Source organism: Poecilia latipinna, unplaced genomic scaffold (assembly GCF_001443285.1).
Source record: "Poecilia latipinna isolate Pla-1442-1.1 unplaced genomic scaffold, P_latipinna-1.0 Scaffold255, whole genome shotgun sequence".
Taxonomy (NCBI): domain Eukaryota; kingdom Metazoa; phylum Chordata; class Actinopteri; order Cyprinodontiformes; family Poeciliidae; genus Poecilia; species Poecilia latipinna.
This window is the reverse complement of record NW_015112871.1, coordinates 486920-501778: the sequence shown is the minus strand read 5'-3', so window position 1 is coordinate 501778 and position 14859 is coordinate 486920. Positions and strand designations below refer to the sequence as shown.

The 14859-nt window shown below is 39.8% G+C and overlaps 1 protein-coding gene across 1 annotated transcript in view; it reads right to left on the bottom strand.

Moving 5' to 3' along the window:
• The window catches only part of plpp2a (phospholipid phosphatase 2a), a 25325-nt gene extending 11035 nt beyond the window's left edge, over positions 1-14290 (bottom strand). The window contains exon 1 of the mRNA XM_015033025.1: positions 13831-14290. Coding sequence (XP_014888511.1) covers positions 13831-13891 — 61 coding nt within the window. The 5' untranslated portion in view covers positions 13892-14290. The remainder of the gene's footprint in view (positions 1-13830) is intronic.
• Between the last annotated feature and the right edge of the window lie 569 nt (positions 14291-14859).

Below are 14859 nucleotides of genomic sequence, written 5' to 3'. Positions count from 1 at the left end.
AGCAAAAACTGTCATCACTTTCTACATTAAATTCAATTTCATTCTAATATAAAATGGACATTATCAATGTATTCTTTACAAAAACATCACCGACGCACACAAGCAGAGCTGCATGAATGCTTGGCAACACATTTACAGTCTGCTGCAGCGATGGCGTCATGTATGCATCCTGCTTTTATTTAAAGAATCCAGCGAGAAACGGAGCCCATCGTTACATTTGATCAGAACAATGAGCTGAGTCAGCGTTCAGCAGCAACATTCGAGTCGCTTCAGAAATGTGCCGACTAACAATTTGATGATTCTGCAGCATCAGCAGTAAATGTGACTCGTCTGAAAACATGGCCGTGTCCAGATCGCTCATTTCTTTAATAAGCTATTGGTGATGAAATACAAATGAGAGTGAAAGTAAGACGTTTTAGGGATTTCTACAGACTTTATTTTGCGAAAAGTCAAAAATAATTTCACCCTAAAACTGTTTTTGCTGCCCAAGGATTCACAATTACTGGCAATTACTTTTCTTTACATCGCTGTGGAGGAACTGTTCCCCAATCTTTGTCACTCTTAAAGTAGTTTATTGTCAAACCACTTTTTTTATTTTTTATTAATTTCCAATCTGAGCTTTGACTAGGCCACTGCAAAACCTTCAATTTGACTTGAACTCGATGGTGCATTTTAGACAATTATTCTGATATGACCCAGCACATCTTATAAAGTCCATCATACCGCCACCGCCGTGTTTGAGTGCATGTATGCAGATGCAACGGCAAAAAAAAAGTAGAATTTCCCCTCACTGGTCCAGAGAACATTTTCCCAAAAGTTTTGAGGATCAAAATCAACAAATGTGAGATGGTGTTTTTTTTTTTTTGTTTTGTTTGTTTTTTTCTTATTTTTGTCAGCTGTGGTTTTGGCCTTGGAGCTTTTTTACAAGTCATTACTGTTGAATCCAGACACTGACCTGATCTGAGGCACATGAAGCCTGTAGTATTTTTAAATGTTGCCATTTTCTGCTCCTTTGGGTAACTCACTAAGGTGTGCTTAGAGCAGCGATGTGATGCTGGCCCCTCATGGAGACGCTCACCACTGTTCCATATTTTCTCCCTTCATAGATAGTGTCTTGTCGCAGCTCACTGGAGTCACAAAGCTTGAGAAAGCAAACTTTGCAGCAGCTTCTATCAGGATGTAGTGATGGATGCTTCTCCCGTCTTAAATTTTGACACGACGCATTTCGTTTTTACCCTCTTTCAGTCAATTTTCTGACCCTACAAGTCGGGCAGTAATCAGACCCGGGTGTTGCTGGTGAAGTAAACACTGAAACTATGATTTTGTAAATTCATGATCAATGTCATCTTTTATAATTTTTTTTTTCTGAAACATGAAAATGTGACAAAAAGTCTAAAGCAAATGTAATCTTTAACGCAGCAAAGTGTTTCCATGTCGTGCACGCTCAATTTTCCAAAACACTTCATTAAACTTTTTTGTAAGCAAGAAAGAGAATGGAGTAGCTCTGCATTAGCCGGTCAACTTGTGAGCAGCGACAGGTGGACACGACAGAATCGCAGGTTATAATTATTACTTTACTTTAAGACCCAAATTGTTTAAAAATCTTGGTTTGCCTTGATGCCGATGAACTGGTGGCCAGTTGGGAGTCAAAGCAGGCCCAGTTTGTGTGTCTGTAATGTTTTTAAAGTCCCAGTAAGAATAGTTCAAACACACAATATTTCAGCTTCAGACAAGACACCACTCTCCCAAAAGCATGAATTTGTCAGAGGCAACAACTTTTATCCCTGCAGGTTGCATTTTCTCTTTAAAAAAAAACAACCCAGAGACACTGGTGGCCGTGGAAACCGGCCGGACGCTGCAGAGGCGACCTCTGACAGCGGGGGCGGCGTTCACACCGTAAAGGGCCTGGGAAGCCGAGCAGCGGAGGGGGAAAACACACATTCAACATGCCTCTGAAGACGTGCTGACGTGCTCACACACACACACTCCTGACAGACAAAAAAGAAAAAAAGGGTTGAAGTTTGCTGACTCGAAAAAGAGAGGTGTGCATTTATAAGGTCGTAATGAGAAAAAGCTTTTGTTGAGGACGGTCAGGAAACGCTGGGCTCAAAACTTCCCCTCACAGAAGACAAAAGATGACAAAGCCGTCTCTTAAATCAGAGGAAGACAACCGTTTTATCCGACTGACAGCCTTTAAATAGCTTTCCTGTTTTCAAGAACTTTCTGCTGAAGGCAGAAACAAGGGGGGGGGGGGGGATTGGATGGCGTTTGTGTTTTAGGCCAGTAGCTGCGTATTCACCGACACGAACCACAAGTGTTCCCTACAACGACAGCACTTCCTCGGTGTGCGCACCTTCAGTTCATCCAGCAGAAAGACAACAATCCACCAAAAACACAAGCGAACGGCTCGCATGTAAAGTCACAGCAGTAATCTGACGTAGAGACCTGGAGCTCAGGACTGAGAGGTACGAGCGTTTATATTGTTTCCTCCAGGGGAAACTATGCAACGACTATAAGCTGGTCTCAAAGCGAACAGTTGCACACATTTGTTTATGTTGTTGTTTTTATGTAAATGGCTGCTGATGCAACGCTGGAAGGACAAATAAACCTCACTATTCTGCACCAGAATCTGCACCAAAAGCACAACTGCAGTGTTTTGCAATAGCATTCACACACCTTTGATCATTTCTCCATCTGTTGTGTTAAAGACTTTAATGTGTTTTGTAGGGGTTTTAATGTGACACTTTGTTTTTTTCTTTGCAAATGTAAAGTTTATGCCAGCAAAAATAAAATATAGACTGCTACAAATCAAGTATGGGGAACAAATTTTATAATTTAGATCGACGGTAATTGGATCTGATCAGAGTGGCAGCATCATGCTGTGGGGGGAAATGAAAGGAGCTTAAAAGAGAAAAATCCTGGAAGAAATCCAGTCAGAGGCTGCAAAAAAAATAAAAGACATGGCAGAGGTTCACTGTCCAGTGGAAGTTTGCAATACGACTGCTGCACAGGACATTTGGCATCTTATTTTAAAGTGCCATGGACAAAATTCCTGCATGCCAGTAACATATTTAGCTTGTTGGAAGGATTTTATTATTCTTCTAACAGATTCAAAAGCTCACAAAGAGCGGTGGGGACGAGACAACGAAGGAAAAGACATACTGGAGTGGGCAAAACGGTTTGTCGTTTTCTTTATCTGATGCAACTGCAGTTTGTATTAAAGTGCATTGCTGCGTACGAGCGGCTCAGTCCAAGTCCAGATCTAAATCCCCTCAGAATCTGTGGAAAAATGTGTAAATGGACAAGATTCTCCCTAACCAACAGGATAAATCACATTTTAACAAAAAAAAAAAAAACTTTTTTTTTTTCTTTTACATTAAATGAGCTTATAAAATCTTAAATCGTTTTCTTCCACCCAATAGAACCCGTCACCTGAGGAAAACTTTCATAAAAATTAAACTGATGGTTCCGGAAAAATCACATTTTTGCTTAAAATGAATTTCCAAACCAAGGTGAACCGTCAGAGAGAAGCATGAAATGTTCAGTGTTGCAAAACATTTTACAACCACAAGTTGTTTCTAGTCATCCTACGTTGAGTCAGACCAGTTAGATAATTAGTGAATCACAGATTGTGACTCATGCAGCACATTTCACCAGGACACCTAAAGACGAACCCTGATGTCCGTTCTGGTCTTTGATGACGAGCTGGTTCCTCGTCTAGGAGGATTTATTCCATGACAGGAAGTCCCGCCCCTCCCTCTGCTCCTCTCATCTCCGAGGAACATTTCTCCAGCAGGTCAAGCGTCGCTCTCAGCCTGGCTTTGAACTAGAGTCCGACCGGCGTTTGTTCGGCAGGGAGGAGGGATAACATTAAGATAAGACGCCGATTGTTCGACACGAGTCGCAGGAGGCCACATGCTGCGCAACCGGACAAATTTAAGCCGCTGTTAAAAAAAAAAGGAAAAAAAGAAAACAGACACGGGAATCAACAGCGCATTTAGCCACATAGGGAATGAGGAAGTGGACATCGACTGCAAGCTGAGGCCAGATTAGAGTTCCTGTTATCGGTTTTGGACAGTTTCTGTCTGCTCTGTTATTCCAGAGGGCCTGGTTTTGTTTTTGAGGCGGGCCCGCCTTCCTACGGGTGATATTTTTACAAAAACCCCACACATGCATTTACTGTTGGTTTAGTTCAAAGTGGATCAGCAGGATCCGATCAGTCCACTTCAGGAAAAGATCTCAAAATAAATTCGCACCTCAAAGCGACTAAGAGTTTAACAAACCAAACGCTAAAGTCAAGCCACAGTGAAGCACGCCGGGGTGTGCGTCATGCTGATGTCCTGTCCGACACATACCAGAGATCCTTGATAAAAATGAAGCATTTTTCACTTCATGCAGAAAATGTTCTGCATTTTCCAACAGCCTAAAGTGAATTCTTCCTCCATTTCTGCAGCCTGATAAATGATTTTTGGCCTGATTCTTTGTCTGAGTGGTTCTACCACAATCCGTCCTAAATAAAAATGTTTTTTTTGTTTTTTTTAAACTCCACGTTTTGCACATCTGTAGAAAAAGTTTCAGGCTTGTACCAGCTTGTCTCATCTCGATGTGACATTTTCCACGCTGCTGTCAAGTTTTAGTTCCTGCGTGAGCTGTCAGCGCTCCGAACAAACAATGGGTTCGTCTCACAACGTTTCCACCCAGGAGAAGGAACACACTCGTGGTTTTTGCTGACTTTTTAATCGACTGATATGAAATGTCAACTGGACAGATAAAAAAAAAAAAAAAGCAAAAAAAAAAAGCGGGGAGGGGGGCGAAAGTATTGTTTCACAATTTTACAGTCCTGTCTGAAAAAAGATCCTGAAGCTACCCTGAGAAAATAAACATGATGAAATTTGGGATAATGCGCAAGTATAACTTCCCCTTGACCTACGACCCTGCAGGAAGGGGGAAGTGTTCCTGTTATTCTGCTCAAGATGAGTGGCCATCACTCCTTAGGAGCTGAATAATAGATATTTGTCAAAAAGCAGAACCAAAAACGGGGAAAGGTAAAGAATGTTTGAAGTCTGCGATCCTCCTGGGAGACGTTTAGGAAAACAAATATTTAACTTGTTCAGATCTTTCTGTTTACGAGTGACGTTTTTCGGTTCGTGTTGCGTTATGTTTCTCCTGAACCGCATTCCCATGACATGAGCTCAGGAAGAGTGGCGCGATAGCAACACTGTGTCCACATCGGCTGCTTTCCGTCAAAACCTCATCCGTCTGCGACGCTCGCCGTTTGTCCAAGAACTCTCTGGACGGCCGCTGCGATCGAGACGAGCGTTGTTGCAGAAAGAGAGCATCGCTTCCTGTTAGGACGGGTGTTTTTCCTGGGAAAAAATAAAAAGAAACGACACAAAGGAAGGCAAATAACTGATTTTTACGAGACTGGAGAAGGCCACAAAGCGAGCTTTATCAAGTGTAGCCAGCGTAAGCCGCACCGTTTCCCCCCCTCGTTTCCAGCCTTTGTGTTAAGATAACCCGACTGCTGCTGGCCCGAGCTTTACTGATACGACAAATGTATTAAAATCTGATGCAATGCTTGGAAGGAACTCAACAATAACCTTGAGGCTTAACTACGTCAATAAAGCTGGGAGTTAACGCAGCAGCGGCGTCCAAAAGGCCACGGCTCGACGCGCCTGGCGCTTGTTTGCTTTGCGCCTTGCTGAACATTTACCACATGCTTCACATTTCTCAACTGTTCATGTTCAGAGAGGATTTATTACTCTCATAATAATAACCATACAGCTTGATTTAGGCTAGAAGACGTGAAAACTTTAAAAATAAACTTTCCCAACCTGTGATGGACGAATACTTTTATGATTCTCATAAACACCAATGGATCTTTAGGTCGCTACTGCTGTCGTTTAAACAATTTGTTGGTTTCATGAGAGCATCAGTAATTATAAATCATCGTTATAAACATTTGGAAATGTAACAAAAGGCATGAAGTGTTAAAAAAAAAAAACAGATGAGTTTCGTTTTCAGAGCAGTATTTTCTCCAAACAAGAGATTTGTAGCTAAAAGTTATTTTTAAATATGATTTCAATAAATGTCAAAGTATTGTGTCTAACAAAATATAAGTTTGCCAACTGTATTCAAAAGAATGGGACAGAGTTTTAGCAATATTTTGGGGTAAATAATGGCTTTTCCACAAATATCTATTTTTTTTAAGAATTTGTAATTGTAAAATAACTTTGACGAGGCTAAATTACTTTATGCATCGTCTTCAGCTTGAAGAAGTGATTTAAAATCATACAGTTCAGGATTCTGTTTAAAATATTTAATGTTTCACACAACTACAGTAAAGATTACCTACTGAAATGTTAATTTTGTTAGCAAGTGGGGATATTCTCTCACGTTCAAGATTTATCTTTTCTACTGGGGAATCAAACTGCTGCTAAATCAACAATCTAAAAATAAAAAAAATAAATAAATCTGTGACTTTTCTATGCTTTGGTAACCAAAAAAAGTGTCGCTATCCAGCCTGACGTGGAGTCAACTTTACTGAAAAACAAGAACTCCTCCAGGATTATGTCCCGTCTCACTTTAAGACACAGTTTGTCAGACTTAAAGGATCATTCCTTCAAATCAAACCTCATGGTTAAACCAGGAGTTTCCGCCTCCAGACTCCTGCATGTTTTAGATTCAGTCCCTCAAGACTTTTGACTGGAGCAACGACTGAGCTTCATGAGAAAGATTTTTCTTTCACAGAAAATTTCCAAAAATCATCATCACAAGATTTGTATCCAGCAAGTTGCTAGATACACTTTCAGCTGACACAGCTGTTGAAATTGTGTCCAACAGAGTAAAAATTAGCTAAACTTCATAATGTTTAATCAATGTTTAACCACTAAACATGGGTTTAGTGTACTCTGTTTTGCACCTTCTTTGTACTCATTTATTTCTCTGCACTTTTTTTTTTTACTGGTTTTTATGAGAACCAACATACGACTACACTAAAAGAAACCAGATGCTGACAGAGTTGTACTTTTTCTTTTCAAAAGGCACAAACATGAAAAAATAAAAAAAAGAACCAGCAACTGCCACTTTGTAATCTGCACCACGTTCATGGATGTTCATGACCTTTTCTGCAACAAAAGAAACTGAAACAACTCCCCTATTATGAAACCGCTACATAATAAATACATCGGCACAGGAAAGCGTGTGAGCGGCGCCGTCACACAGGAATGTCGGGGATCTGGAGTCATTCGTCTCCGATCGACTCTGACGTGGCGGAAAGAGACACCGACGCCGCGTCTCCATTAATCAAAACAACATCTGTCAGTGACTTTGAACGGAGCACAAATGATGTTTTCAACAAACTGTCAACGCCGAATACGGACGATTCCTATTAAACTCTACAGGAGGTCTTAGGTCGTTTTTGGTGTGCTTCAGAACAAAAGTACATGAAATTAGCATTTTCAGTTTCTCATTTGAGTTTTTCACCGTCCAGTTGGATGATTTTAATTGCTTACTTGCTGAAAAAGAAAAATAGTGTTTTTATCAGTCAGATTTTAGGGAGGTTCTGTTTCTGTTCAGCCGGCCCGTATGGAGCAATCAGTACTGGTTTCTGCTTCTCTTGGGTCTAAACTGCACATACCAACTTTGAATTGCAACATAAGAGAAAGTAAAGTGTGATTTGACAAAAGTAGGTCTGAATCCAACAGAAAATGTAAGATTATCCCAGGTCTATGTGAACAAACGATTTGTGATGCGTGTGCATACAGAGGTACGCTTCGACGGGATCGAATTCATGTGGAAAAAACTACCAGAATCCCCTTTAAAGTTGGACTTGAAACAGGAAGTTTGAGCTTGCAGAGCAGCTGTTAGGTTTGGCTTTTTTGGTTACATGGGGTGAAAGTCACTGGTGAGACTACACAGCTACAAAACTAACCACTGAAGATCTATATCACAACGAGAGCAGCACACGAAACGCTGCAAAATGTGTTTAAGCGCTTATTTATGACAATAAATTACTCACTGCATAGATCATAGACTATTATCAATTAAGAGTGAGGCAGCTGTTTATAGTAAGAAAGCTTTTGAGAATTTTTGATAAAAATCTGCAATAAGCTCCAAATTATGTGTTAGAGCAAAAAGGTTTGAGGATTTGTAGATTTTGTGTGAATTTCCACGATAATTCTCAAGAATCTGGAGGGACTGATTGATATAATTTGGTAGTAAACTGATAAAAACTGCATTGATTTGATCAATATAATATTTAAGCACACTTAGTGTTTAGTCTAGAATCTAGAGGGCCATATAAAAAGCTACAGCGGGCCAGATTTGGCCCACGAGCCTCGAGTTTGACACGTTTAAAGTCATAACACGACTCGCCATGACAGGTGGCATCATTAAATATTTAAAGCCACTGCTAAAGGGATTCACATTTCTCATCATTTCAATGCTTTCTAATTGTTGTCATGGTGATTCATTTAGTGCCTTTCATTAGGAGCAGATAAAAACCCCAAAATGTTCTGAATGTAGGCTGTTTAAATGTTAATGCATGAGAGCAATGCTAAGAGGAGAAAGAAAACAAAATTATATTCATACACATCTTAAAAACACTGCTCCATGTCTGCTCAGAGTGAGGTTAGGATGTTGAAACGAGTGTGTGAAGGAGTCAGCAGCCGTGTTATGTACACTTGTACGGCTTGTGATGGTTCTGCATGCAGCGGCGACGGATAAGAGCCACAGGGTTGAAGTTTGTGTGCAGAATGAAAGAGGAAGAAATAAAAATACCGAAACATGTTTGTCAGCTTCTTGCCTCCAAAAAACACTTTCACATGTAAAAAAAATAAATAAATCAATAAAATGTTGAAGTTCAAACTTTGGGAAATTTACTCAGAAAACATGATGCACCGAATAATCAGGTCTTAAAATGGCTTTAGAGATCATTGTTCGGTCGCTGTGAAATTTTTACTAACAAACTGTCTCAGTCAAAAGAATTGTTTTGCATTGTTCAATTTTTAAAAGTTTGTGTTTTTATGCGTTAATAATTTGTCCAAAAACATAACTTCTGCATAAAGTCTACTGTAAATAGATAAATCTTTGACTTGAATCTTTAGCAATAACCTGGAAATCAACATCTACACAAGTTAAACTATGGCAATTATTTTACAACCAAAACAACAAACTCTTCAACATAAAACTTGTTATACGCTTTGTATTGATTTCACTGAAAAAAAAGAATGACTCACAAAACACTCAAGATATTTAAATGCATAAAGCTAAAAATGACCCACATGATTGGCGCGTAAAACAACAGTAATTGTGCTTTCAGTATCTAGTTTAGCCTGTTTTTCTTACAAACAAAACGACAAGTTGAAGAGTCATGTTACAAGAATGACTAAACTGTTGCAGGAGTTTTAAGGCCTTCTGCTTGTATTTCTTACTGGTGTAGTTAAAAAATGGCGTCATATTTACTTTCAGAAAGCTACATAAGATGTGATGGAAAATAAAATCTGCCAAACAGCCGAAACACAAATAATATTCAAACTTGGTGAGAAACAAATACAGACGTCCAACACTTTGCATCAAGAAATGTGGATAAAAAAAATAAAAACTCAGGAATTTAGGAAGCGTTCGTCAAGAGAGAAATTTGGCAATTTTATCCTCTGTGTTTTGTAAGGAGATTTAAAGCGTCAGAGAAATCAACAACACATGGAGCGAGATGAGAAGAGAATATCCTTTCCTTTTTTTATATAATTACAAGATAAAACAGAAAGGCGTAGGAATGTTTGCGACATTTCTGCCGTCAGCGTTCATCAGCCAGTGACAAAGATTTAATCATAAATGGTTACAAGTAAAAGGAAGAACAGAAAAATCCAGGACATTTAGGAAGCTGTGTGAACTTGTCAGATGGGAAAGCTCACCTTCATGAGTCTTCCTCATCACAACAATGACTCACCTCCGATTTCACAACAAGGTGCTACGGCAATCAGGCAGAACATTACGACCGCTTGTCTAAAAACACCTCGTTACCCCACGAGACCCCTGAAGGGTTCTGGTGTTTCAGTAAAGGACTTCAACTGGATGTGGGTCCAGAAAACACAAACAAATCCTAATAATTATCCGTATAAACATGAAGGAGTCCTCATGGATTACTGTTGTCGTGAAGCGTCATTTGGTAAATTAACGTAAAGTCAACCCTTTTATTGCAAGTTTTAATGGAACTTTGTATTAAAATGGTCATTATTATCCAAATAATGCAAAGTTTACACTTTTAATGCAACTTTTAGTACAACTTTGCATTAAAAGTGCCAAAGGCTCACCAAATATACAATTAGCATAGAGAGCCTCAGTGCAGAGCGCTTATTTATCGCCATCCAATCCGTTATTTGTGATATTGATATTGTGACTTTACAATATCTTATCCAGCCTCATCTCTAATGATGTCCCTGAGTCGAAGTGTTAATGCAGAAGAGACAGAAGTTGTTGGTTTTTGTCGCAAACATTTCCAAATCAGGACTCAGTTTCACTGTAGACTTTGCATTCAAGAACCAAGAGCTGAATTTCAAACAACCAAATCAGGTCTAGTAATAAACCTGACTGCATCGGCTCCCTGTTTGTCAAAAGATTGATCTCAAAGTCTTGTTGGTGGTCTGAGGCATGAACACGTCTGATTTACTCAGAGCTCCTGGTCAAATAAGGACCAGGCAGAAGAGGAAGCAGCGTTTCACATCTGCCTGAAAACCTGAGATGCACAAAAACTGCTGGCTCTTTTAAATGTTTCTGTTTACTGCAGCGGTTCTATAAAAAGGGTCATTTCTGTCACGTATGTTTATTTGCTCATATTTGATCACTTTGTTTCATTTTTGTGATGAACTCTCAGTGTTTTTATGCTTTTACAAAACATGTTGCTTCATTCAACTCCACCTTCATCTGTGAAGGACTTCCTATCACTCTGTATGAACGAATTGCCTCGTCATAATCAGTATTGTTCACCCAATCTGGCAGTGGTCATTACATTATGCTTAATCACTTGGATTAGAATGACTCAGACCGTCTTTATTGAGTAACTCAGTAAAAAGCTGTTTTTAATCAAGACTTCCTCCTGCAAACAGAAGAGCATTTACAGCAGGGTCTGCAGTCATCATCATTCCTCCATGTCACTCAGCAGAAGCATCCACAAGTGGAGGAAAACATGCAAAGGCCAAACATAAATCCTGTAATCCTCCAGCAGGAACTCTCCGCTTTTCTTGACCTGACCCCCTCCCCGACACACAGCTGTGGAAAATCAAGCGAAGTGAGAATCCGACATCGGGGGTCATCACCGACGCTCGGCGGGATCGCGGTGTCGGAAACGCGTGCAGCGTGACGCAAACAGCTGGAAGATAAGCCGCTAATGGCTTTGTGTGAGAGCCAGGCAGCAGAGCAAGTTGCGGCGCGTCGCTTTGTTGCCCGTGCACAACTCGCTCCTGCACACAAGCAGAGCCCACCCTGAGCAGCATGCATGAGCGGCCGCCTTTGGGTCTCTGCGAGGACGCGGTTCGACAAGCTGTACCCCCCCACTTCACTCACACACACACCTCCTGAATGGGGCCTTTAAAGTTATGAAAAAACTTTGTTTTGACAAAGACTTTTCCATGTCGGATAGATGGACTCACACGGACAACAACACACATAATCTGTGGTTTCCAAAACAGGATCTTAACCATCAGGAAGAATCAGCGACAGATATTTTTGTTCTTCCTGACTGTTTTAAAGCCACGAACCGGACTTGTACATAAAAATTTATCGTCCATTTATCAGGAATCGTTATTTAATCAAAATAAACATTTATCCTGCCTATATGCATCAGGTCACATCACATAAGGCAACCGCAAGGTTTCCCCCAGAAAACTTGCTCAGCAGGCATTCATCCAGCGGCCTGCCGTGTTTTTCAGTTAAAAATGTTTAAAGTTGATGGAAAATTTAAAAATATCACCTGATAATTATGTGTTACTGAAAGATTAGGAGATTAATACCTCAACACCAACTATAAAGTCTTAAAAAATGCAAACATTAAAAAAAAAAAAAAACTTAACTAAGCAATGCTAAGCCTGGTGGGGGCACATGTAAAGCCTGGAGGCCCGCCAGGCTTATAATACCCTGGGAGAAACCCTGCAACTGTGTACATCAGCTTATATTTCTGATCTTTAAAACCAAATTTCGCTTTCAGATTAGTTTGTTTTCTTCAGGAAAACTCCTGAGCAGCGGTTTAGAACATCACAATTAACATTTTTGAAAAGGACCATGCAGCCAAAACTCAAAATACAGTTTATAACCAATCAGGTTTTATGCGCCTAATCTGAACCAACGTCTGTTTCTGATCCAATCCTTACATTCCTGGACCAGATATCGAGTTCAAAATCGTGTTTAGCTGTTACAGTAGTGTAACCTCCGACGCTGCGAAACAACAACGATGAGCTTCAACTTGGTCATTTTTGGTTCTTTTGGACTTTCAAACCAAAAGAACCATAAACAGGATCTGGAAATGTTAGGACCATGATGATCAACTCTGAGAACGCAGGAATATTTACAATCCAGGACACAAATGGAAGACATTGTGCCAAAAGTACAAACTTTAAAAAAAAATTTAAAAAAAGGACTAAAATAGTTAACATATTATTGTGAATTCTCCGCCTCTTATAGCATCTCCTGCAATTTTGAATGTTTGGACCCAGTTCATGGCAGAAAGGCTTGTGAAATTAACGGTTACGGTAAAATGGTGGCAAACTTTAGCTGATATAAGTCATTTTTCTTTAAACTACTGTTGAAACCAATTAAAGTCATTTTCTATTTAGGCGCTTAGAGATATTTTGGTTTTATGTGACATATTACACAAGACTGAACAAACACAATCATAATCAGAACAAACAATAGAGACAGGCACTAATGCAACTAAATTAAAATTACACATAAAATTTCTGCATTTTTAGTTCTGTGCATGTCCACAACTCATAAAAATATGGAAATACAGCAAAAAAGAAAACAGGTGGCTTAAACTCATGGATGAAAATTAATTATTGACATGAATAAGATGGCAATGTGTAAGTATGAAATGGAGGTCAAAGGGCGGCTCACTGTTGAGCCTCTTATGGGGTCATTGACCCAGATTAATTAGCCTTTTTGTTCTCATGATGAGATTTGAGAAAACTGTTTTACAAACTTCTAAAACCTATACTTCACCACCAAGCTGTGCTTTTTTTATTTGTCCTGTCAGTGTAAATTTATTTATGGAAAATGTACTAGGTCTGTTTTTTTGGGTTTGTTTTTTTAATAAAAGCGTAAAAAAAGTGCAGAGTATTGCACCAACTCCACACACCCACTTGGATACATTTACAGGCGATAGTTTCGCAAGACAAGGAGGAGGATAATAAATGATAAAAAATAAATAAATTTGCCGATTACTTCAGTGAAAGACGCCAGTAAGCATCAAGATCACTCGGTGTTGAGAAATATTCTGCTTGGCTCTAAAGACCCATTCCGTAGTTAAGTAAATCCACATCTGTGCCACCTGATGAGCAGCCTTTTTCACAGAATCAATTTCACTTTCTGCCCCTTTAGCTTGTGGAGCAACAGTTATCACCTGCAGTAAATCAAACGAGGCTCTATTGAGCAATCCTGTGCGTCACACAATCCCAAAAGGAAACGCAACTTTTCTCCTTTTCCTCCGGTTTTACAGCTGACTGCGCGCACACAAGGGCCGCGGAGTGAAACCTATCCCAATCCCAGCCACTGTCATAAATAAATAAATAAATAAATAAATAAATAAATAAAGCGAGGAAACAAAATGCGGCAACTCACCGACAAACACGCACAGAACATCCACCACGATGAAGAGCCGCCTTTTCTTCTCTTCTGGCATGTTTCCTCCAGCGCTGCGCCGCGTTTCCTAAACTAAACCGCGTCGCTGAAAACGCAGGTGGGCTGAGAGGAGCACCTGGTTGCGGGAGTCCGTGCGTGGAAATAAAACAGGGAAGAAAAAACGAAAAGAAAGAAAGAAAAAAAATAACAAACAAACGACCTGGTTGCTCTTCCTGCTCCGCTGCTGCGTACCTGACCTCCCACCCGTCTGGCAGCCTGCTTCTCTGACTGACTGATTGTAGGAGGTTCTGCTTCAGGTGCGCAGCGTGGACTGCCCCCACGGAGGGGCGCGGCTCCCAGCGCGGGAACATTCAAAGAGTTCATCAAAACTCTTTTTGTGGCTAAAGGTGAAAACTTTTAGCTTATTCTTGTCCATTTTTTCCTCCTTGCTACAACATTCTTAAAGGGGCGTCATGTATAATCGACTATTTGGGCGTTAACGTTGTTCCCTCATCAAAAACATACCTGGAGTTTTGCTTTAATTCTTTCACGCATGTTTGGGAAATCCCTTAATCTCCATGGCAACCGTTCAGACTAGCTAGCAGCAGTTAGCATGGATCTGCGCACCTGCTGAGCTCATTATGCAGGATATATCCTCAGTTGAAACACCTGGAAAAACGCTGTTAAAGGGTTCAATACATTGATTATTTCATATCTAAATAATCAGATAGACTAAAGAATAAAGCTATGTGGAAATGTTGGTTTTATATAAATAACAAAATCAAGCAACATAAACATTTTCCAAATTTGTTTCTTTCTATATAAAACTACCGGTGTGTGTCTTTGTCCGGTGAATTTTTTTATTAAAATGAGTTTATTCTTCATTCAGTGAAGTTACTCACAGTATCCAGAAATTGTACTCCAGTAAAAATAGCAATACTTTATCATAAGATTTCACAAGTAAAAGTAAAAAGTACAGCTTTGTAAAAATACTCCTAAAAGTTTTTTTTCTGTAAATGTTACACAAGT